General features: G+C 46.1%; 1 protein-coding gene across 1 annotated transcript in view; it reads left to right on the top strand.

Annotated features, from left to right (window-relative positions):
- The window catches only part of TNS3 (tensin 3), a 239,551-nt gene that overhangs the window by 185,661 nt on the left and 30,461 nt on the right, over window positions 1–23,429 (top strand). Inside the window, 4 exon segments of the mRNA XM_006150681.3 lie at window positions 20,739–20,910; window positions 21,589–21,951; window positions 21,953–22,221; window positions 22,850–22,936. Of these exon segments, the coding sequence (XP_006150743.1) occupies window positions 20,739–20,910; window positions 21,589–21,951; window positions 21,953–22,221; window positions 22,850–22,936 (891 nt within the window).

The raw sequence follows: 23,429 nt of genomic DNA, 5'->3' as shown, positions 1-23,429 counted from the left end.
TGAAAAGGTGACCTGGATCCTTTCTGTATGGAGCTCAGCATCAGTTCTGGTTAAATCAAGGATTTAAATCTCAGTAGGAAATATGGCTGCATATGTTTTCCTGCCTGTTCCCCATTTCTTGTCACCTGTTTCTCTTTTCTCACTTTCCTACAGGTTTCTTCAACATTTTGGGGGATATTATCAGGATAGTGTTTTTGAGTATACTTATTTACATGGTTTCCTAGTGATCACTCTACATATTGTTTTGTACACACCTAATTTATCGGGGTCATTTGGTATAGCATTCTATGAGGAATGGTCATACCCCAATCCCTTCTTTTTCACTTCTCCCTCCTGTTGGGATTTTGGGCATGCATACATGCATATATCTGGCATGTTTCTCAAGGCATTTAGTCCAGGACTTGAATACAGGTGGCCATGCGGGTTTCAGCTCCCTTAGCCATCAGACCATGGACTGACCCCCTCACCACTTTTAACATTGTAGTTGTTTTCATTTATTTTGCCTATCGAGCACCATGATGGTGTTTTACATTTTGGTTTGTATGTGCTATTTTATTTGTCTTACTTTTACCCATGATATTTCCCTTGCATTTGAGAAATTCCAAACCTGATGATTTTTGTTTTTGTTTAAAAAATTCCCTTTAACGATTTCTGAAGGATACATGAACACAAATTTTCTTTATCTGTGAATATCTTCATTGCCCCTTCATCCCTGAAGGATATTTTTGCTGGGTATAGAATTCACAATAGACAGTTTCTTCCAATACTTAAAATGTGCCACATACCTCTGGGGTTTTTTTTGGGGGGTGTGTCTGGGTCTCTTTTGACTAATCCAAGATGTGTAGATCATCAGACTGTTGTTTTATACACCACAAAGAGAGAGAGAGAACAGTTTTAGGTAAAATGTGATGCACTGCAGATGAAAAGATGTACAAAAAATTTCAGAAAGTCACACTATGAAGACATGGGGATTTAGGATTAGGGAGGACCAGCCCTAGATTATTATAGTTACATGGCTGGCTGGGTGTACACCAAGCTTAGGCAGACTGGGAATAGTAAGCCTTCTGTGTGGTGAGCCATCAGCAGGTGACCCTTTCTGTCAACCCTCTGCAGGCAGGCTCTTGTGGTGTGACAGTGAGACCCAGCCTTACCTCAGCAGCTTCTATACCCAGACCCAGCTATGTGTGTTGCCAGCTGTGTGCTGGGCAGTACAGTGTCTGTGGCCCCAGAGGACTTTTGCATGGGAACTCAGAGAGTAGAGCTGTGTAGCTCTGGAGGGCCGCAGGGCCTCCTATTCTGGGAAGGGCATTGCTTCATTGTGTGGGCTCATTAGTGCTTCTTGCTTAGACATTCAATTTGTTAATATTTCCATCCAATATTTAGCCATTCCTCTCAATTCTGTGTTTGTCTCAGACAGATTTTAACAGGCCATTTTGTCTTCCTCCTCCTCCATTTGTGTGTGTGTGTGTGTATGTGTGTTTTAATTTCCATTTCACTATTTCCTTTGGTCCACTCTACTCTAGGTTCACATGTTTAGCCAGGGTGCTTGTGTTTTTGAATTTACATCCTGTGTGTTCTGTATTGAGGCTGTGTAATGTACCAAGACCCAGTCTTGGGGCCAAGGGACCCTTCTAATTATTACTTGGTGCTCCTGCTCTTCTTTATGCTGGAATCGCCTCCTCTGTAAAATGCCAGTGATGTGCTTCCTTCCAAGAGAGCTGAGAGATCAGGAAGCACTTAGTGAATGTTTGTGGTCACCAAAACACCAATGGACACAGTTATAGGAGGTAGGCTTCAGCTGTAGGTCACTCACTCTGAAGTTAGGAGGATACTTAGGGTATTTCAGACAAGGAGATATTTTATGTTTTGCTACAGATTTTTTTTTTAGAGGTTTTTATCATAAGATGCAGGTGCTCACCAGAGAGACAGACAGAGATGGAGGAAATGTGAGAAATCAGCCCCCAGAGAAGATGGCCACGCAGCAATCCCTTCTCCTCCGATCTTCTCCCGGGATTATGGGCATGCATGCACACACGCCTGATGTGATTTTCAAGCCACCATATCTAGGACTCGAACTGCGGTAGGCCATGTTGGAGTCCAGTAAGGTAACCATTACACCACCTGCTGCCCCTTGTGCTGCAGATTTTAATTGGTTGATCTTTTGGAAAGGAGACAACGTACAGATGCTGCTCAAATTGCTAGTGGGCTTACATCTCAATAAGCCCATTGTAAGTTGGAAATATCATTAAGTTGAAAATGCATTTAATACACTTCACCTCCTCATCATCACTTACCTAGCATGCCTGAAGTGCTCAGAACATTTACATTAGCCTACAGTTGGGCAAAATTGTCTAATACAGCCTATTTTATACCTAAGTTATCATAAGGCCATTTTAAAAGAATTATTTATTTAGTTGTATTTATTATTATTTTTTAAAAATTTGACCTGACAGAGACAGAGAGAGAAAGGGGGCAGGGGGAGTGAGAAAACAAGGCACCAGGTCCAGGACTCAAACCATGGTCAGTCACATGGGACTCCAACACCTTAACCACCACTCCACCTGCCAGCCTCCGTACAGGCTTTTGATCAAAATTCAAAGCATGGTTTCTACTGAATGGGGCAGTTTTCACACCTTTGTAAAGCTGAAAAGTTCTAAGTTGAACCATCGTAAGTTAGGGACCACTGTATAATAAATTAAGGTCAATTGGTCTATTTGAGAGGAAGGTCTTTCTGACCCCTAGGATGTATGCTCCCTTCTTCCCCTTAAAACAAAATGGTTATTTCTTGAACCCGGTTCCTGCAAGACAGAAGGATTCTGGGTGGAGGGAACATCACCATACTGCCTGGTCTGTCCCTGGACAACTCTTTTGGAGAGGGGACCAGCTGTGACAGAGATTGCAGATTGCTGGAAATTATCTCATTAACTGAACGTCAGTTGTTACATTAGGAGCAATTTTAGCACATGCAGCAGTCTGCTGGCAGCCTGGCCAAATGCCGATACACGTCCTGGAGGTATTCCAGCAGTGGCAGCTTGTCTTTGCATGGGTTTGGATGTGAGTACTGGGACTGGGTTTGCAGATCCATCCATCCATCCAGAAGCCAGTAACTGCTGCGGGCTGTGGGGTGGACATCTTGCACGGCCCATACCCGGTGCTACTCATCAAACTGAGCAGCCCAGAGAAGTGCACCCACGCACATTCACGGCATGGAAATGAAGACCCTTGCATACATTAAAGAGAGCAGCCAGACTGTTAGGAATATTATGAATCAGGAACATTTGGTAAAAACAGTACAGAAATAAAACAGCAGTGATTGGGAAGCTAATGCTAGAGTCTCTGCAGCTCACTACATCAGGGCTGGAAAGGACCAGAATAGGGAGTCCAGGCAGAAGGCGTGAAGCTGTCGCCCTCTCTGGTGGGTGCCGGTCCTGAGATACTGGGCTTCCGGCCTGATGGGCTCCTGACTCTGCCTGGTCAGAATTGCTGTTTTCCTTAAGTTGGAAGGAACATGTCAGACATTCTGTGTGGTCTCAGCCACAGCCTTGCCTGAGTCCCAAGCCAATTTTCATTTCTTTCCATTCTTTTTTTCATGAACTTGCCAGAGAGAGAGAGAGACAGAGACAGAGAGAGAGAACCCCACCCCCCAGTAGGGTGTGGTTATGCAGTAATACCTTCTCCCTTTTTTTTTTTTTAATCTCTTCTCCTCTCTTTCTGTATTCTGTTGGGATTTCGGGCACATGTGCACATGCATCTGGTATGATTTTCAGCCTCCAGGTGCAGGATTTGAACTGTATGGTCAGCCATTTAGGACCTGGCTTCCTTAACCACTAGGTCTTAGGGCCAGCCCCAGTTTCATTTCCTGTTCCTTATGCCTGACTGTGGGAGTGCTGACCAGTTCATGTGCTGATTCAGGAGGTCCTCCTGCTAACCCGAAAGCAGACCCTGCTATTTACAGAGAGCCGTGTCTCCCCAACTCATCCTCCACGTTAGGGTAGTACTGTGTCCCCCATCCTGAAACCTAACTTGAACCTCAGCATGTGACTGCACAAACAGTCTTCAAAAAGCACATGGAAAATGCCTATTATGAAGAAACTGCATGAATTTTTTTTTTTTTTTTGGTACCATAATAAAGTTGTGCTGTAATTCCAGTTTTTTTCATGAACTTTGAAGTCTCCCTGTACTTGGAGATAGCAGCTTTATGGGGTGACGAGGTTCAAGCGAGTCACTTAGGGGCTGAGCAAGAGCATACTCCAGTCTGATTAATGTCTTTATAAGAAGAGGAACAAAATCACAAACACACACAGAGGGATGAATGACCATGTGGGGGCACAGGCAGAAGGTGGCATCTATGAGCCAAGGAAAGCCCTTGGGAGAAGTGAACCCACTGACATTTAGATCTCAAACGTTGAGACTTGAGAACTGTGAGTAAATACATGTTCATTGGTTAAGGTGCCCAGTCTATGGTGTTTTGTTTTAGCAACCCAAGCTGACTAATAAATACACCAGTACACAGAAAACCAGGATTCTTCTAATCCGTAGAGCTGTGTGCAAAGTGAAAAGCATTGAGGTCCTGAAGAGCTGTGTTTGATGGAACTTTTGAAGCCCAAGAATTGAGTTCAAATCCTGCTCCAGCCATGTGATACACATGGGCTTCCCTCTGATGCAGGCGAGGACGTTGCCAGATCTTTAGCCTCCTCACAGATGTAGGCCGATGATTGTGTGTATCTTTACAAGTTGTTCTGAGGTCAAGTAGGCCCACTAAGTTCAGTGCAGATGGGGATGATTAGTATTATGTGGGAAATTTGTGAAAATGGCTTGCTTTTTCTGAAAACAGATAAAATTATGCTAAGTCGTGCCAACTCAGCTGAGGTTCACCAGTGTGGTTTGTCCATACAGCAAGAGGACGGCTTTTTGTTAAGAAAGAGGCTTGCGTGAAGTAGTGCGGTATTGAGTGCTTAGCTAACAAGGATTCACAGGGGCTGGCCTGGGGTCTGCTGGTTAAGGGAGCCCGATCCCACATGCCCAACCACAGTTTGACTCTCAGCCTCAGTGACCTGAAAAACACACCATGTGCAGATACATGCATGCCTCAAAATTGCGACAGGAGGGAAAGATGGAGGAGAAGGGATTGCAGCATGGCCTGGCCTCTTCCTGTCTCAATCTCTGTGTTTCTCTCTGGTAAGAACACACAAACTCTGGCAAGTACAAAAGAAAACAAATAAAAAGAAACAAGGAATGCACAGTATGGCGTTCATAAGGTGACTTAGACATGGTCAAAAACTCCAGAGCATGGTTAGGGGCCTGGCTTGAAAATTTGACAGTGCTGTCATGAAAACTTCAAAAAGCTTTCTGCTTTTTGAATTTCAGAGAAATACTCTCATTAGCTGTCTGTGGCCCTGGTTGGTTGCCTGCTGAGCTGGGGCCATGGTAGATGCAGATCTCCAAGCACAATGAGTTCTGAGAGATGAGGGTTCTCCAGGGACATCTTTCATAGGATTTGTGTCCTTTGGAGTCTTCCAAGCAAATGCAATTTCCCAGTTATGGTAAGAGATGAGGTTTCTGCTTCCAGGCCTTTGGTCTGGGTGTGATTTGAACCTTTGTGTCATAAGAGGACAAAAATATTATCCTAGGTCGAGACTTATCAGGGCTTTATAGGTCATGCACCTGGGCCAGCCTTAGCATGTTCTGTGTGTCCCATTCCTAAAGGGGCATCGTGTTCTCTGGGAATTTTGCCTCAAGACAGAGAACATCACAACTTCCTGTCCTGTGGCCTGGTCTAGTGGTGGGATCAGAATTATTCTGGGCTCTGAAGACGACAGTGATGACTACTACTGCTGCTGCTGCTACTGCTTTTTTAAATTGTCAGAGGGCATGTGCACTCACCAGAGAGGGACAGAGAGAAAACTCCCCATGGGGCACGGACACACTGCAACCTTTCTTCTCTCTCTCCATTAGATTGGGATTTGGGGCACACGCACATGCTCATCTGGCATGTTTTCCAAGCTGCCAGGGCCAGGATTCTATCCAGCTTCCTATGCGTAGAATTTAACCGCTGCACTGTGTGGCTGGCCTGGGACTGAGTACGTTCAACGCCCCTGCACCAGCCCAGACGACAGCCCCACAGCCAGTTATGCTGAGAGTCCGTGCCTCCTGCGAACAGCTTGTGTGTTCCATCATCCATCCTGGTGTGCCTGGCCCACTGTTTTGCCTCCACCCCATTATAGTCAGCTCAGCGCTCTCAAGGAGAGTGACGCAGTTTCTCCCTTTGCTTTGAAATAACTTCCCCAGTGTTTTGTGTTGCTCGGTTCAGCGCCAGGAATGTTTCCCTGAAGAGATTCGGAAGAACTTTTCTTCTCTGCCCTTTACCGTCTCTGCCATGCTTTCTACAGCCTGATAGTCTGTGCTCCGTATCCTGCATGCCCACTGCAGTAGAGGTACTTTCGAAGCAAGCATCTCATGCCAAAGAGGCCATGGGGACCTAGTCCTGACTGCAGTCCCAGGCCAGCCACACAGTGCAGCGGTCAAGTTCTGTGCCTAGGAAGCTGGATAGAAACCTGTCTCTGCCAGCCTGGAAAACATGCCAGATGAGTGTGTGTGCATGCCCCAAATCCCAGTCTAATGGGGCGACAGAGAAGAGAAGAAAGGTTATAGTAAGACCGCGCCCCATGGGGAGTTGTTTTCTCTCTCTGTCCCTCTCTGGTGAGTGCACATGCCCTCTGACAATTTAAAGTGGTATAAAAATGTGGTGTAACTGTGCCAGGGGACTTCAAAAAGTTCATGGAAAAGGAGAATTTATTTTAGTGCAAAAAACTTTTGAAATCCATACTTGTAATACACATTTTTCGTGAACTTTTTGAAGATCCCTTATACAGTGGAACATCATTTGGCCGTAATAAAGGAGAAAATCTTGGGCCAGCTGGTGGCATAGTGGTTCAGACAGCTAGATCCCACATGGCTGACCTCGTGGCTGTCTTGGATCCAGCGGCTTAAAAAAACTCGCCAGATTCATGTGTGTGCATGTGTGCCCAAAATCACAAGAGGAAAACCCGGGAGAAGAGCTTGCGATGGGGGCTGATTTCTCACTTTCCCTTTCTCTCTCTCTCTAGCGGATGCATGTCTCCTATAGCAAACACTAACAAAATAATAATAATAATGATAATAATAAAAAGAAAAATGGAAAAGAAGAAAGTCTTGACGCATGTTACAACGGCGACAGACCTCGGGCATTACTGTGTGATTAGACAGTTGCAGAAGACAAATACTGCAGGATTCCACAGAGATGAGGTGCCTTGAGGAGCTGAATTCATAGAGACAGAGTGGCTGCCAGGGGCTGGGGGAGTGGGAGCGGGAAGCAGGCGTTTAATGGGGACAGAGATTCAGTCTGGCAAGATGGCTGCTCAGGAGATGGGAGGTGGTGATGACTCCACCACATTGGAAAACACTTAATACCACTGAGCTGTGCACACACAAATGTTCAGATGGTTCATTCTGTGTGGTGTCTGTTTAATCACAACGAAAAAGTACCAGCACTGGGCAGTCTTAGGTGGCTCTGCCCTCCGATCTGTTCTCACAAGGGCACCTTAGTCACCCTGTGGGTTGGGGGGAGGAGGGTCTTCCTCTCCTCTCTCCGTCTCTCATTTCTCCACACACACCCCCAGCTTCTCAGTGCTCTGTCAGCTCCGGCCTCAGGTTTTGTGTGCTCCCCAGTAGCCTTGGCCACCCACCGATGCTCTCTCTTTGCGAAGTCTAGCAGATAGGAAGTCATTTGTGTTCCTGAGAACTCAGACTCATGCACATTTGCATGAGGCTCCCTCCCTGGGGTTTCGAGGGGCCTCGCTAGTTCCTGGGAGGAACTGGCTTCCCTAGAGCATCCCAAGTGTGGAAACAGCTTTGGAAACACTTGCCATGAATGAAACGTCTGTTTGCACTGTTTCAACATTAGAATTCCCCACACGGCACCAACTAAGTAGGCAATGTGTTCTTTCCAGTCCGTTTGGGTCAGAACCTGTGAATAGAAATAGAATGTCTTCAAATAATTAGAGAAACAGGGCCCCTTTGTAATAAGCTGTTTATTTGATCTGCTCTTTCAAAAGGAAGACTGTGGCATGGTTTTTTTGGAAGGGGGTAATTCCAGTCAGGATGAGAACATCACAGAAGGGCACCCTGGTTGTTGGTAGGCAGGAATCCCAACCCGAGCACTGGCAGGGGCACGCCTGCCCCATGGGGAGAGTGAGAACCAGGCTTATGTCAAGAAGACAGAGCTGATTTATTTCTGTGAGAGTATTCCTGGTATTTCCAGAAAACCAGGACCTTAAGCCATAGAGCAAATTCATATTATGTGATTCTGACATCTGGATTTACAAAAGAAAAAGCTCGAGACCAACAAAGTATGCATTTATTCATTTAGGGGCTGTTCATCATTTCTGTGTTTGTAGAAGATCTACAGGGCCTGAGCTGCGGGACTTTTGAGTCTCATCGAAAACCACGTGCAGTGCTTTGTCAGCGTTTCGAGGCTTGCACTAATTAACTCTCATTATATCTGGCTGCCTGCCCATTTTTCTTTTGCTGTCACGAAGGTTAGTCAAATGGCCCGTTGTTCATAAATAATAGAGGAATTAGAAGGACTCCCTTTAACAATAAAAAAAAAAAAAAAAAAAAAAAAATTGCCAGTGTCCAAACGCCCATACAAAGTCCTACTTTTTGAAAATAGACTTTTATGATTTTGAGCTAAATAGACCACAGACATCATCTCATCTGATCCCAAATGAAGGGATTAGTAGATGAAGAATCTGAAGATCCCAGAATCTGAGAATGTGCCCAACACGTGAGATTGATGATGGGGGCCCAGTGGGAAATTGCTGGTCTGCGCTGCCCCCAGCAGCCCGAAGGTCACTTCAGAAATAGAGTGAAAGGTACGGTTCCGTTTTTCAGAACTCTCTCAAGTGGTGGGAAAGGAGACTTCTTATTTAACTACATGCTAGTCCTGGGTTATGACCAGGAGAGAGAGAAGTGGTAGATAAATAGATAGATAGATGACAGATAGATAGATAGAGATAATGAATCGATGGAAAATGATAGATACAGATTGATAAAAGAAGGTAGAGGTCCACAGATAGAAATGAAAGATCGTAGGTAGATATTGGGTTGTTGGAAAAGTCATGACACATTTTTACACAGATAATAGATGATAAGTAAATATGGAAGATGGATGAGAAATAGGTAGATCGGTGACAGAGTAGATAGAGATCACGTATTCATGGAAGATGGTAGATACAGACAGTCGATTGGTGAATGATAGACGATAGATGTGAGTAGAGAGACGTTCTCACTGACTTCTAAAAGCTTATTGTGAACATACCTGTAAATTTTTTGGCCAAAGATTGGGACTGACCTTTTATGTGGTTAAATAACAAATTTCAAATTTCTCCGCCTGTACAGAACAGTAGAATGTTGACTTCAGCTAAATTTATTTTGACTTTATTTTATTTGTCTTTAAGTTTCTCCCTTTCATCTACGAAAGCAAGAGAAATACACAGGCACTCCCAGTAGGGGGTGTTGATGCTGTGATCTGCTTCCAGCATCAGGCAACCCCGGACCATGGGCATGTGTATGCCTGGCATGTTCAGGAAGGTCTAGACACGAGCCTGGCACCTTCCCATGGAAGTCAGCTTTGGAGAGGGTTGCATTGCTGTTGTACCGCCATCCACTCTTTGGTTTTTATTTTTCATTAAAGGTGACATAAGAAGCTTGGAGGCAACTACTTGTATGAGTAATGTTTTTTATAGTATATACTTTTAAAATTTTATTTATTATCATAATCTTGTTTATATTACATTGAATCACATATATCTTTACAGTGTATTACATTTCTTTTTCCAGAAGGAATACCATGCATCTCAGTTAAGACACAGACATTACTATCCACGTTATCATCATCAAATAGCTTTTCATCATTTTTTTTCCAAATTATTATTATTAGTAGTATCATTATTTTAAAAACATTCAATATTACTATATATCATTTTGCTTGTAAAAAGAATTTACCCAACACGAAGTACTTTCTCAGACCAGTCCGGTTGAGAATACTATGCATGTTATCATCTGCAGGTAATAAACCATTGCTGTGTCCCACTTAATGTCATGGCTCTCTATTTGTTCTCTTGCTATCCTTCTCTGTACTCTTCCCTTCTCCCGCCCTGTTCCACACTGTCTTCAGCATCCCTATAATTTTTATACCTTTGTCCATTTTGTTGTTATTTTCTCACAGTCCGTTTTCAACGGCACATGCCTTGACTTTTGCTTAGTGAGTTACGGTCTCTGCATCCGCGATCGGTGAGCTCTGGTATTCGCACCCTCCTTTGTTGTAGGGTTCTGCACGCAGCGCCTTTCTGTATGTGTTGCAGGCCTCTGGCCAGGCTCCCAGGCTTTGGAGGAGGGGGAACCAGTGGCTGACCTGCCATAAGTCACTGCCTTGGACATCATGTAAGTGATGGCCAGTGGAGAGCAAGGGGCCACTCAGCTTCCCACAGCCTCTCCTGCAGCTGCTGGGACCAGAGAATAAAAATAGGCTGGTTGGGAAAGGGCTGGTGACCCTCTCTCACCCTTGTTCTGGGTAAAGGAAGTGGAGGAAGCGGAGAATGAGAAGAGACCGAGAATAGACATTCCTGGGATTTCAGAAGGCCAGGCCCAGGCCTCCTGAGTTCCAGCCCAGCCCAGGGAGCAGTGGGCCGCAGCGACCTCTGTCAGGCACCTCACCTCTTCAGGGTGCTGGGATCACAGGCTGGCGTTGTGGGAACTAGATGGTGAGATGAGGTTGGCTTCCTTAACACCAATGGGATTGTGCCTCCTCCTCTGGGTTTGAGCAGCAAAGAGGGAATGTGAGAACCAAGAGCAGAAAGAAGCCTGTGCTGACAGGGTGCCCAGACACCAAAGGCAGTGCCTGTCCAGGGCCAAGGTGGCATCCAGATGACAGGGCTTGGACAGAGAGCTCGTGGATAGGAACGGTGTCCATGGATTTGAACGGGGGGGGGGGGTGCAAAGAAGGTGGCAGCAACTGTGGGGTAGTCTGCCTTCCCCAGAAAACATCATTGTCCCTTACGTGCATCGTGATGACTCCTGGCCCCTCCTGGAGCAGGGACAAGCAGTGCTCCCGTTCTCATGCTGACATAGCAACGAGTGATGCTTCCACAGATGGCCTCCAAGGGTGGAGAGCACACCCACGCTTCCCTGTCGTCCCACCCCAAGCATTCCCTGGGATCCTGGGTGCAGAGCTGAGAAGCCCAGGGCCTGACCTACAGGACAGGGAGCTCTCAGCCCTCTCATCATCCTCGTATTTGACATCTCACCCATGGTAACTGATGTATGAATGACAGCAAGGACACCAGCAGCAGTAGTGATGTCTGCTCTCAGAAGGAGTGAATTTCTTTTTCTTTTCTATTTCTTTTTTTTTTTTTTTGAGAGGATTTTTGCTATAGGGCACGTGCACTCACCAGAAAGACAGAGAGAGACAGACAGAAAACAAGAAATCACCCATAGGGGGAAGGGCCACGCCACAATCCCTTCTCCTCCATTCTCCTCTCAGGATCTTGGGCACGTACACACACGCACCTGGCATGAGTTTAAGCCACTGGGTCCGGGACTCAAACCACGGTCGACTACATGGGAGTCCAGCAACATGGCCATTATGCCAACCGCTGGTCCTAGAAGGAGTGAATTTCTAGAAACAAAGTTGCCTGGTGCAGAGCGTTTGCAGTCTGAGTTCTTGCCATTATTTGTTCCTGGACTGTGATTTTCAGTGTACTCCTCCCAGCCCTGTGAGCATCCTGTTCTTGGCGTTCTAGATTGCTGGCAGGGTTGGTGGACAGGAGTACTTGGTCACCTCACTCTCCGTACATGCAGAACAGGGCATAGCATTTCTGGTCATGCAGAGGGGAGGTGCTGTGCACAGGGCCGTGCAAAGTAGGTGCTGTCCTAAGTAGAGTTGTGACCAGTGTCCTCCTTGATGTCTGCAAAGCAATCTTTGGAGCTGATGTATCTCCATTGACTTGAAATTGTAGCCAGCGCCCCATGTATCTGCAAATGCTGAGATTCAGTTACTAAGTGTGACTCTGGCTGTGGCATCCCACTGCGCAGAGACTGCTTTTAGCTGCCTCGCTTCTCTTAGCACGGGCAGGGGCCCAGACACTGCAGATCAAACAGCCCAGGTCTCCTGTGTTGAGTGATGCTTTGGGCCACCATTTTGCAGATAAAGGGTTAAGTCCTGCTGGGTCAGGGACTGATCTGACAAGAGGAACCACAGGGTGGTGCCCCTCCAGTTGGTGCTAATTGAATAATAAACAAAGCGGCTTTCATAGGAAGTGCTGGGGTTGCTGTTTTCTGGGCCCAGCACTGTGACAACAAGAACAAAGTGGGATTTTATTTTCCTCCGGCCTCTTCTCATCTGGTGTAGTCTCAGGCGTCACCGAGAGCGTTCAGGGTTTCTGAGTCGGGCGTAGGTTCTCCAGATGTTGGTGGCGCCGAGTCTCAGTGAGCAGGGCCATGTAGTGCCAGGGGGACCCTGACTGCTGGGGACCAGGCAGAGCCCATGCTCACTCACGTGTGGCCGTGTACAAAAGCCGGAAGAGGGAGTGTTTGACTGGAGTAATAAATGCAATTTTTTCGTTTCCAAAGTTCTGTACTGCTCCTTGGTCTGGGATGCTCAGGCCTGGTCAGTGCCCCCACCAACCCCTCCTCTGAGCCAGCCCTGAGCAGTATTTCCACACTGTGCTCCAAATTTCCTGTCTAACCTCTGGGCCTTTGCTAATTCACTCATTCATTCATAAGGTCGACAACCAGGAGTTCCTGTGGGTGCCAGCTCAGTGCCAGAGATGCAGCAGGGAACAATGGGGGCGTTTCCCGCCATGTGAGCAGGGCCTGGGGGTGCCACTTACCATGCTGTGACACCCTTCCTGCCTGGGCTCCCCCAGGTACCAGCTCCTCAGGAAGCCTTCCAGGCCCCCTGTGGACAGAAGCCAGTTGTCCTGTGGTCTCTCTGGCCTCTCAGGAGCACCACAGTGCTGATTTACATGTGGCCTCCTCCCAGCAAAATGCTCCCATTCTGCAGGGCAGAACCATGCAGGCACTTGCTCACTTGTGTTTGTCTCCCTTTCTTCTGTCGTGTTGCAGATCTAGGCCAGGTGGACAGAGTTGGTGCTCAGCAAATAAATCTGAAGCAGGAACTAAATCCAGGCAAACATTAATAACGAGAAGTTATCTTATTGCTAGAAAGAGGAGGGTATGGAGGGATGGTTTAACATCCCAGACATTTTGAGTTTTCTCCTAAAGCTTCAGCAGAAAGAAATGAAGAATGGGCATTGAGGACCCTCCCCATAGGAGATAAATTCACCGAACGTGTGTTTTAGAGCATTTCCTGCATGCCATGCCAGGGGAGTGAGCCACACCGTTGTGTGGGAGCCAGCTGTGTCTACAAATCCCCACAGGAGGCATGGACGTGGGTTTGCACTCAGCCCTCCCTGGGCATCATGGCACTCACAGTGAGTGTAGGAGACAACTCCAGGGTCTCAGTGTGACTTACACAGCCAGGACACTAGCACGGGGTTTTTCTGTGATGGGAGTTCATTAGATGCTGAAAACATTAACACTGAAATTAGTGTCCCATTCTTTTTATTTTTTTTTAAGAGATTTTTGCTATAGGGCACGTGTGCTTTGCTAGAGAGACAAAGACAGAGAGATAAAAAAGCAAGAAATCACCCCTCGCCTCAAGGAAGATGGTCATGTCACAACCCCTTCTCCTCCATTCTCCTGTTGGGATCTTGGGCATGCAGACACATGTACCTGGCATGAGTTTTAAATTGCCAGGTCAGAGACTTGAACTGCGGTCGACTATGTGGGAGTCCAGTGATGTAACCATTATGCCATCTGCTGGTCCCAGTGTCCCATTCTTAAAATGGGCAAAGCACTGTCTTGTATTTTGCCTTTGATTTTCAAAAATTGTAGGATTAAGTGCATAGTTTTTTTTTAATTTATTCTGCTTTGGTGTCATGGTTCTTTTTTAAACTTGTGGCCTGATTTCTCTCATCTGTTGGAAAATTTCAGTAAATGTCTTCTGCCTCATTCTATTTCACCATCCATCCTTGGACTCCACTAATACATATGTTAAGGTCTTTTCATCGTGTCCAGTATGTCTTCATGTCCTTTCTCTGTTTTCCACCCATTTTTCCTCTCCATGTTTCACTTTTCATTGGGCCCACTCATCATTTCTTCTGCTATGTCTAGTTTGCTGATAAAATGGACTGAATGTTTAATTTTATTTATTTTGTATTTAAGTTCTGTGGTTCTTTTTTGATGATTTATTTTCCTGTGGTTCTCATTTGATTTTTTTTTTTTTAAGAGATTTTTGCTATAGGACGTATGCATTCACTAGAGAGCCAGAAAGCGAGAAATCGCCTCCTCTTGGGGGGATGGCCACACCGTAGTCCTCTCAGGATCTTGGGCATGCCTGCATACATGCCTGGTGTGAGTTTTCAGCCGCCCGGTTCTGGCCTTGAACTGTGATCGACTACATGGGAGTCCAGCGTTGTAATTATTACCCCATCAGCTGGTCCCTCTTTTTCAATAATAGAGTGTGTTTATGTATATGCAGCATCCTTGACAGGGTCTCATCATTCCACAAACCCCTTTCCTCAGCCCTCCAACTCCTCAGGGTCTTGGCTGCCTGTATTTACACCCAGTGTGTTTTAGGCTCACCTGGGAGTCCAAACCACAGTCATCCATGAGGCTTCTAGTAGTGGGGTTCTAGCATGCTACAGACTGCCACCTGGCTGGGCTCATTAATTATTCTTAACAGATTCCAGCTCTCTCTCTTTCTTTCTTTCTTTTTTTTTTTTGGAGAGGTTTTTGCCATAGGGTGCGTGCGCTCACCAGACAGACAGAGAGAGACAGAGAGACAGAAAGCGAGAAATCACCCTCCAGGGGGGATGGCCACGCCACAATCCCTTCTCCTCCATTCTCCTCTCGGGATCTTAGGCACGCACGCACACGCGCCCAGCGTGAGTTTTAAGCCATTGGGTCCGGGACGCGAACCACGGTCGACTACGTGGGAGTCCAGCGACATAGCCATTAGGCCAACTGCTGGTCCCAAGATTCCAACTGTCTTATAAAAAATTCTATCTTTTCTTTTGATTTCATAATAGGTTCAGTTATCTTAAAATCTATGTCTTTTAACTCCAATTTCTGTGTCAGCTGTGTTTTTTCTGTGTGGTCTTATATTTCACTGACTTGTCATGTTTTCTGGCTTAGCCAATTGTTTTTTAAATTAAATATTTGATATTGTGTCAAGATTATGGAAAGAAGGAAGGAAAGAAAAAAAAAACTAGGCAGAAGGAAGCAAGTAAGTTCTGGGGAGTGGTTCAAGGAGACTTTAGACAATTCAGTGAAAATACATATTATGAAAAACTTTGGATTTAAAAACTTTTAGCACCAAAATAAACTTGATACTTTAATTCTATTTTTCTAGGAATTCTTTGAAGTTCTCTCATATATCCCCAGAGAAGATGGAGTGTTTCTTTGTTGTTGTTGTTGTTGTTGTTTTGTTTATTCATTTGTTTTTTGATTTGCCAGAGGGATGTATGCTAGCATTTGCACTGGAGAGAGAGACAGAGACAGAGACAGAGAGACAGAGAGGAAGAAGAGAACAGTGAGAAGCACCTCCCCAGGGGGACGCCTCTGCCACAGTCCTTCTCTTCCAATTCTCTCTTTGAGATTTTGGGCACACATGAACACATACCCCAAGAGTTTGTCAGACCACCACGTCTGAGACTTGAATCATGCAGTTGGCCATGTGGCATCCTGCCACCTTAGCCACTATGCCACCGGCTGCCCAAGAATGCAGTTTTCCTGTCAGACTGTGTATTATGACCCCACTGAAGCTGCTCTATCTCTGTACTTGTTCTCATGCGGCAGCTCTTTAGGGGTCTCTCCTTGAAGCCATGCAGTGCCTGCAGGGCCTTCTTCCTAGGTACATGTCTGACTTCTAATTTGTGTTACTTTGCACCAGCCACAAGACTACTAAGGTCTCTGCTGATCTCCCCACCCCCGCTCTGCGGCCTGTTGTGGCTCTAGGTATGTGGCCCTGGGTCCTGTAGCTAAGAGTCAGAAAGGCCTTGAAGGGAGGTGTATGTGTGTGGCTTGCACACTCTGCAGTGTCTTCTTCTCTGAGACCTTGGCCTGTCTAGTCATGGTCGCCTTGGTGGCTCTGAACCTCAACATTTACCTCCCCCGAGCAGCCATCACCCGGCCCACTGGCTCCTGTGGGCCCCTAGCCCACGCACCCACAGGGGTTGGGGCTGAGGGACAGAAATTGCCACCGTGACAAAATTTCCAGTGAGGATATCTACAATGTCTGAAATTTAAAAAAAATCAATAATCACATTAAATATAAATGGCCAAAATACCTCAACTAATGGACAAAACAGCTTTAAAAGAAGAGCAAGATTTGAGAACTAACACCACCTTATTACTTATCTGTAAATAGTCAAGACATTATGGTACCAGTAGAAAGATAAACACATCAATGAAATAGAGTAGAGTCCAGAAATAGACCTGCGCATTCGAATAATTGATTTTGGATAAAGCTACAAAAGCAGTTTAGTGAGGAATAGATGGTTTTAACGAATGGTAGTAGTGCAACTGTGTATTCATATTAGAGAACTAACTTTGATCCCCACCTCATGCAATATTAAAAACCCGAACATGGATCATATGCCTAAGTATTAAGAAACCCCTACTGTAGAACTTCTGGAAGTAAACAGAAAAAGTCCTTTATGACTTTGGGTTAAGCAAAGAATGTGTTTAGATATGTCACCAAAAGTACTTTCCAAAGTGAATGAATTGTTAAATTGGACTTCATCAAAACCATAAGTTTCTGTTCTTTTGAAAGATAGATCATCTTCAGTGAATATAAGCGCAACAATACATTGGGAGAAAATATTTGCAAATCATAAATCTGATTTAGGAGTTGTATCCAGAATATATAAAGAACAGTTTATTTTTTTTTTTCTGGAGAGGTTTTTGCTATAGGGCGCGTGCACTCTCCAGAGAGACAGAGAGACAGAAAGTGAGAAATCAGCCCCCAGGGGGAATGGCCGCGCTGCAATCCCTTCTCCTCCATTCTCCTCTTGGGATCTTGGGCACGTATGCACATGCGCCCACCTTGAGTTTAAGCCGCTGGGTTCGGGACTCGAACCGCAGTCGACTACGTGGGAGTCCAGCGACATAGCCATTACACTAACTGCTGGTCCCAATATATAAAGAACACTTACAAATCAATAGTAAGAAAACAAACAACCCAGCCAGGGGAAAAAAAAAAAAAGAAATGGACAAAAGATTTGAACAGACATTTTACCAGAGAACACATGCACACACACACATAATAAAAATTTAAAAATAAAAATAGCTAATAAGCACACAAAAATTTGCGCATCATTAATCAAATGTACATTAATATCACAGTGTGACACAACTACGCCTGCACTAGAATGGCTAAAATCAACAGGACCTGGGAGACCAAGTGTCAGCCAGGATGGCGAAAAATAAGAATTCTCCTGCATTGCTGGTGGAATATGATTTGCTACAGATACTCCAGGAAGCAGCCTTGCAGTTTCTTAAAAAGTAAATACGCAAGTCCTGTATAATTCAACTCTTTAGACCTGTGTTTACCCAAAATAAATGAAGGTGTATGTCAGGACAAAAAGGTGTTCATCACTGCCGTATTTGTAGTAGCCCCTTAATGGAAGTGACCGGATGTCCATCAGCAGATGAATGGGCAAACCGATTGGAGAAATGTGCTCACCGTTACCAAGGAGTGGGCTGTTTATACATTCTCCAACTTAGATGAATCTTGACATAGTTATTTTGAGTGGAAGTAGCCAGAGAGAAAGAGAACTCGCATGAGTGATTTCATTCAGATAAAGCTGTAGGAAATGCAAACTGATGTAAAGTGACAGAAACCGGGTCAGAGATTGCCAGAGGCTGAGAGAGGAGGAGAGACAGAAGGGAATTTGGGGATGTTAATTATCTTGATTGTGATGATGGTTTTCGTAGGCGTTACACATGTCAAAACTGATCAGACTGTACACCTAAAATATGTACATCTTTGGTATGTTGGTTATACCTCAATATCTAAAGTGGCTTTGTAAAATGATCAATAAAATTAAATACGTTTAAAAATATCAACAAAATTTTTTAAATAATTTGTTTTGGAGAGGTTTTTACTACAGGGTGCGTGTGCTTGCCAGAGAGACAGAGGGAGACAGAGAGACAGAAAGTGAGAAATGACCCCCCAGGGGGGATGGCCATGCCTCAATCCCTTCTCCTCCATTCTCCTCTCGGGATCTTGGGCACGCACGCACACACGCCCGGCCTGAGTTTAAGCCACTGGGTCCGGGACTTGAACCACGGTCGACCACATGGGAGTTGATGACATAGCCATTATGCTAACTGCTGGTCTCCAAAATTAAATATTTCAATTAAAGATTAAAATACTTTTTCAGTACTGAGAGCTAGTAATTTAAGATAATTTAAGAGTGTTATTGATGGGAATAATTCCAGATATTTTCTGGCTAACATATAAAAATCTGTAAGGTTTCATTAGGAAAAGAATTGCTACTCGTTAAAAATCACTTTAATTTGGGCCAGCAGGTGGTGCAGAGGTGAAGGTGGCTGGATTCCATGAGGCCTTCTGAATGGTTTGAGTCCTGGCCCCGACACCTGGAAATTACACCTCGTGTGTGTGGGCACCCCCACAATCACAAGAGGAGAATGGGGAGAAAGGGTTGCAGCATGGCCATTCCTATGGGGAGGAGTAATTTCTCACTTTCCCTTTCTCTGTCTCTCTCCAGCGAGTACAAGTGTTCTGTAGCAAACTACAAAATACATAAATAAATTAATTAATTAAATAACTTTCATTCTTAATTCCTAAAGAAATGTTGTGCATGACAGAAAAGGTGCTTCACTTCCTGTAGGTGGGATGCTGGTTGGTTTTGGAGTTTTCTTTCTTTCTTTCTTTCTTTCTTTCTTTCTTTCTTTCTTTCTTTCTTTCTTTCTTTCTTCTTTTTTGTGCTAGGGTGTGCTTGCTGGATAAAGAGAGAGACAATAAGAGGGAAAGTGAGAAATCAGCTCCTGGAGGGTGGGGATGGTGATCACACCACAGTCCCTTTTCCTCCTGGGATCTTGGACATGCACCCACAAGCACCCAATGTGATGCTCAAGCCACCAGGCCTGGGATTTGAACTACATTTGGCCATGCGGGAGTCCAGAGACATAACTGCTACACCATCAGCTGGCCCATCTGCTTTCTTGATTGAGTAGGAACATATTTTCCTCATTAAAGGGAAGTGCTATCCTTTTAATAATTCCATTTGTAAATTGATAGTGGAATTTCTAAAATAGATTAGTTTTTTCACAGACTATTCCGCATTGTATCCTGTGTCTGCCTATGTGCCAGGCTGTGTGGTCAGGGGCTTCCATGGGGCTTCCATGATGTTTGATTTCCTTACCGATGGAGTAATCCACAGATCGTGTTTATCAACACTTGGATTAAAGTAAGCCTCTAGGTGTTTCATTCTCCCAGTCATCCCATGTACAGTGGATCATTCCCCTCAGGATATTTTCAGTAAATGACATTATTATCTGATCTGTTTCTGGTGTTATTTTTTTATGATCTATTTTCATTAGAGAGGACAGAAGGAAGCCTTTTCAGTAAAATTAATGTAACACTTGCTTCAAGCACGCTAAGATAATCCAGTGTGTTGAGGGAGAAACAAAAAACTTTGGAAATCTCTAAATTTGAGAACCCTCTCCAGGAACAGAGCAATGAGGACATTTTTTTACTCTATTATTGCAGTCATGCCCCCCCCCCTTATCCACAGTTTCACTCTCCACAGTATTAATTGCCTCTAGTCAGTTGCTGTTCTACTCTATGAAAAGTTATTTTGAGACAGAAAGAGTGAAGGAGAGAGAGACAGACCAAATTCATATAACTTTCGTTAAAGCGTTTCATCATGATTGTTCTATTCTCTTACTAGTTCTTACTGTTAACCTCATTTATACATTAACCTTTATCATAGCTACATATGAACAGGAAGAGGCATCGCATATATAGGGTTTGGTACTATCTATTTCTCCGTGCGTCTACTGGAGGTCTTGGAGCCGGTCCCCTAGGGATAATGGAGACCATTATACTTTCTTAGAGACCCTTCCTTCTTTTAAAGCAAAAAGCAAAATGACCTGTGTCTGTAATATTATTATTTCAGTGACTGTGATGGATTTCATCCAGCTCTTGAAGGCTACTTTTAGAAAACAGGGAGAAAGAAATGGCAAGATCTTTAGCGTATTGAGAAATAACGGCCGGAGTGTGAGGGGCAGATAGAAGTTCCACCTGTGGGTGTGTGAGAGCGTGTGGAGCCCTGCCCAGGTGTCAGGCAGACTGGGTGGCGCGGAGGACCTATGCGCTTGGTGGTGTGGTTGTGAAGCTGCAGGGTTGACATGGAAGCTCTTGCTTAGGTGTGCACCTGGCTATCGTCCCTGTTGGACACAGTGACAGGTTGGGCCGAATTGCGCTTGGCACCTCTCAGCCTCCTGTGAATAGGACTGGTGTGCAACATGGCGAGGCACACAGTCAGGGGTGGTGTGACTCCTGGGCTATGTCACCAAGGTCTCTACTTTCTCCTTTCCTGTTGCAGAACCACGAGGCTGCCCTGACACGCTCAGCCACGCTGTGGGGATGTCAGAGAGCCCCGTCGGACCCAAGCCCGCCATGCTCCGGGCCGATGTGCCCACACCGCCCTCTTTTCAGCAGGCGTTTGCCTCTTCCTGCACGATTTCAAGCAATGGCCCCGGCCAGCGGAGGGACAGGTGAGAGAATGGGTCTTTGCACTCACACAAGCTCCCGGAAAGTCCCCAGAATGCTGAGTGGAGGTGGGAAGAGGGCTCTGGGTGGCCAGGACTGGGCCTGGTAGGATGGTGTGCCAGGTGCCTGTATCAGGCATTGAAGGAAGGTGAAGAAGTAGGGTATAGGGTTTGTTCTGAGAGAGGCATAAGATGTCCCTGTAGAGGCTGACCATGGTGGGCATGTGTGCCCAGCATTGGGGGTCACTGTGGGGCACCCCTAACCCCATATGCATGCATAAGCAGCAGCTGGGGTGGGACGAGGACAAGGGAAGGTTGATATAACTGGGAACACAGTTGGGCCTGGTCTTGGGTCAGGAAAGGGACTTGGCCAGGTGAAGAGCAGAAAGGAAGGCACAAAGGCTGTGGAGCCACAGGAGGTGGTCTCCACAGGCGAGGCTGGAGCAGATGGACAGTTCCTTTAGTGCCCCAGGCATGCAGTTGAGCATCTGGGATGACCTAAGGCCTGGAAGGACAGGCGGCATGGGCTCAGCAGGGGCCAGAATTCCCATATTTGGGGAAATGCCTCTGGGGTGAGCCTCATCATCCCTTCCTCTACCAGGCTTCCTCCTGGGGGTGATAGCACAGGGTTCATGCATCTCCCTAAACCTCACGTTCTCTTCCTCTTGCCTTGCTTCTGATTAGCCCATCTGCTGTAGACCGCCAGTGGGTGGAGAGCAGCCCCAGGTCCACCCTCTCCCTGCTTGGGAGCAGCCGGCCTACAGGAAGTACCCTGGGCACCAGCGAGTTCTCCGGCCCCAGCAAGGACTCCCCGGTGCTGTCATGCTTCCCGCCCTCGGAGCTCCAGGCCTCTTACCGCAGTCGCGAGCTGTCCCTGGCTGATCCACCAGAAGCTCTGGCTCCCCTGAGCGGCCAAGCCTTTCTGGGCTTTGGCACCGCCCCAGGGGGCAGTTGCATCCCACCCACGGAAGACCCAGGGGCCTTGCTGGTCAATTCCCACAGGGTGTCCCCAGCCCCTGGCGCCCCGCTGACAGTGGCAGGGGGTGGCGGGCTTCCTGTCTCACAACTTTCTCACAGTGGCGCCTGGACACAGTGGCCCCCACAGTGCAGGCTTACAGGGCCAGGGCGTGGTGCTGACAGGGCAGCCACCCCTCCCTGAGAAAAAGCGGGCCTCAGAAGGGGACCGTTCTTTGGGCTCCGTGTCCCCCTCATCCAGCGGCTTCTCCAGCCCCCACAGTGGCAGCACCGTCAGCATCCCCTTCCCAAATGTCCTGCCTGACTTCTCCAAGACGCCAGAGGCAGCCTCACCTTTGCCAGGTAGGTGTGCCCCCTAGGAGGGGGGGACTTCTGTCTGTCCACTCAGGAGAGATGGCCTGGGCCAGCAGCTGGAGCTTATGTGTGAGCTCCTCTCTAGTGCCAGGCTGAGCACGTGCAAGAAAAATCCAGAGCCTTCGGGGATCTTTTCCACTTTCGAGCTCAAAGCCGAACGCCACCCAATACTTCCTGGGAATGCTCCTTGGCTTCTGTCTTTATCCACTAAGACTCGTCCCAGTAACCGAAAACTCAGCGCTTCTATATTCCCTTTCACCTGGAAACATCACTCTTGAAGATAGCTTTATTCCCTGAATCAAATGAATTCTTTCAAAATTTAATTAGGAAATATTTCAAGTGTATACAAAATAAAAAGATGTATTGATTAAAAAACACTGACCCTTCTAACTGTGTATTTTAAACATCTATTGCACAGGTCTGATCAAAGCGCTGTGTTGTGTTCTGCGTTAAGCAGCTGCCGCTTCCTCTCATCCAGTCAGCTGAAATGCAGGGTTCTTTCCCTTAGAACATTCCCTCTCTGCTGGCCTCCTGGGCTTCTAGGGTTATTGCCGATGAGATGTTGCATAAAACAAGCCCTTCACAATCAATCTCTGTTTTAAACTTTGCTCTACAGATAGTCCAAGTGATAAGCTTGTGATCGTGAAATTTGTTCAAGACACTTCCAAGTTCTGGTACAAGGCAGATATTTCAAGAGAACAAGGTATGTGGGGGTGGGGGTGCATCTGAGGACACCTGTCCTAAGCACTTGGACTCCTGGGTTGGGGCAATAGAAAGGTCAGAGAGCTGTGGCCTTGGCTTGGGTTGGCTTTGAAGAAGATCTACACCTCATTATATGCCTCAGTGAAAACGCTATGACTTTAAAGTTTTAGACGGAAACTTGGTACTAAGAAATGGGTCAGAAGGTAACATGGTGGTTAAGGCACTGGAATCCCACATGGTTAACCACTGTTTGAGTCCTGGACCTAGAGGCTTGAAAATCCCAACAAATAAACAGATAAATAAATAAATGTTAAGAGAAAAAGAAAAGGAATGGGCCCTAGTTGTCAGAATGACTGTGTGCTCAGTGCTTCTGGAGGCACGTAGCTTGCTGGTGACACTGGCCCACGACAGGTGACTGTAAAAAGGAGATGCACCCTCCCATAACTCCACCTGAGTCCTGGGCCGGAAGGCCAGCCTTAAGAAGGAGGAAGAGC

This window comes from Tupaia chinensis, unplaced genomic scaffold (genome assembly GCF_000334495.1).
Source record: "Tupaia chinensis unplaced genomic scaffold, TupChi_1.0 Scaffold000294_2, whole genome shotgun sequence".
NCBI classification, from domain to species: Eukaryota; Metazoa; Chordata; class Mammalia; order Scandentia; family Tupaiidae; genus Tupaia; species Tupaia belangeri.
Note: the sequence above shows the minus strand (reverse complement) of the source record. Positions and strands in the feature narration are given on the sequence as shown.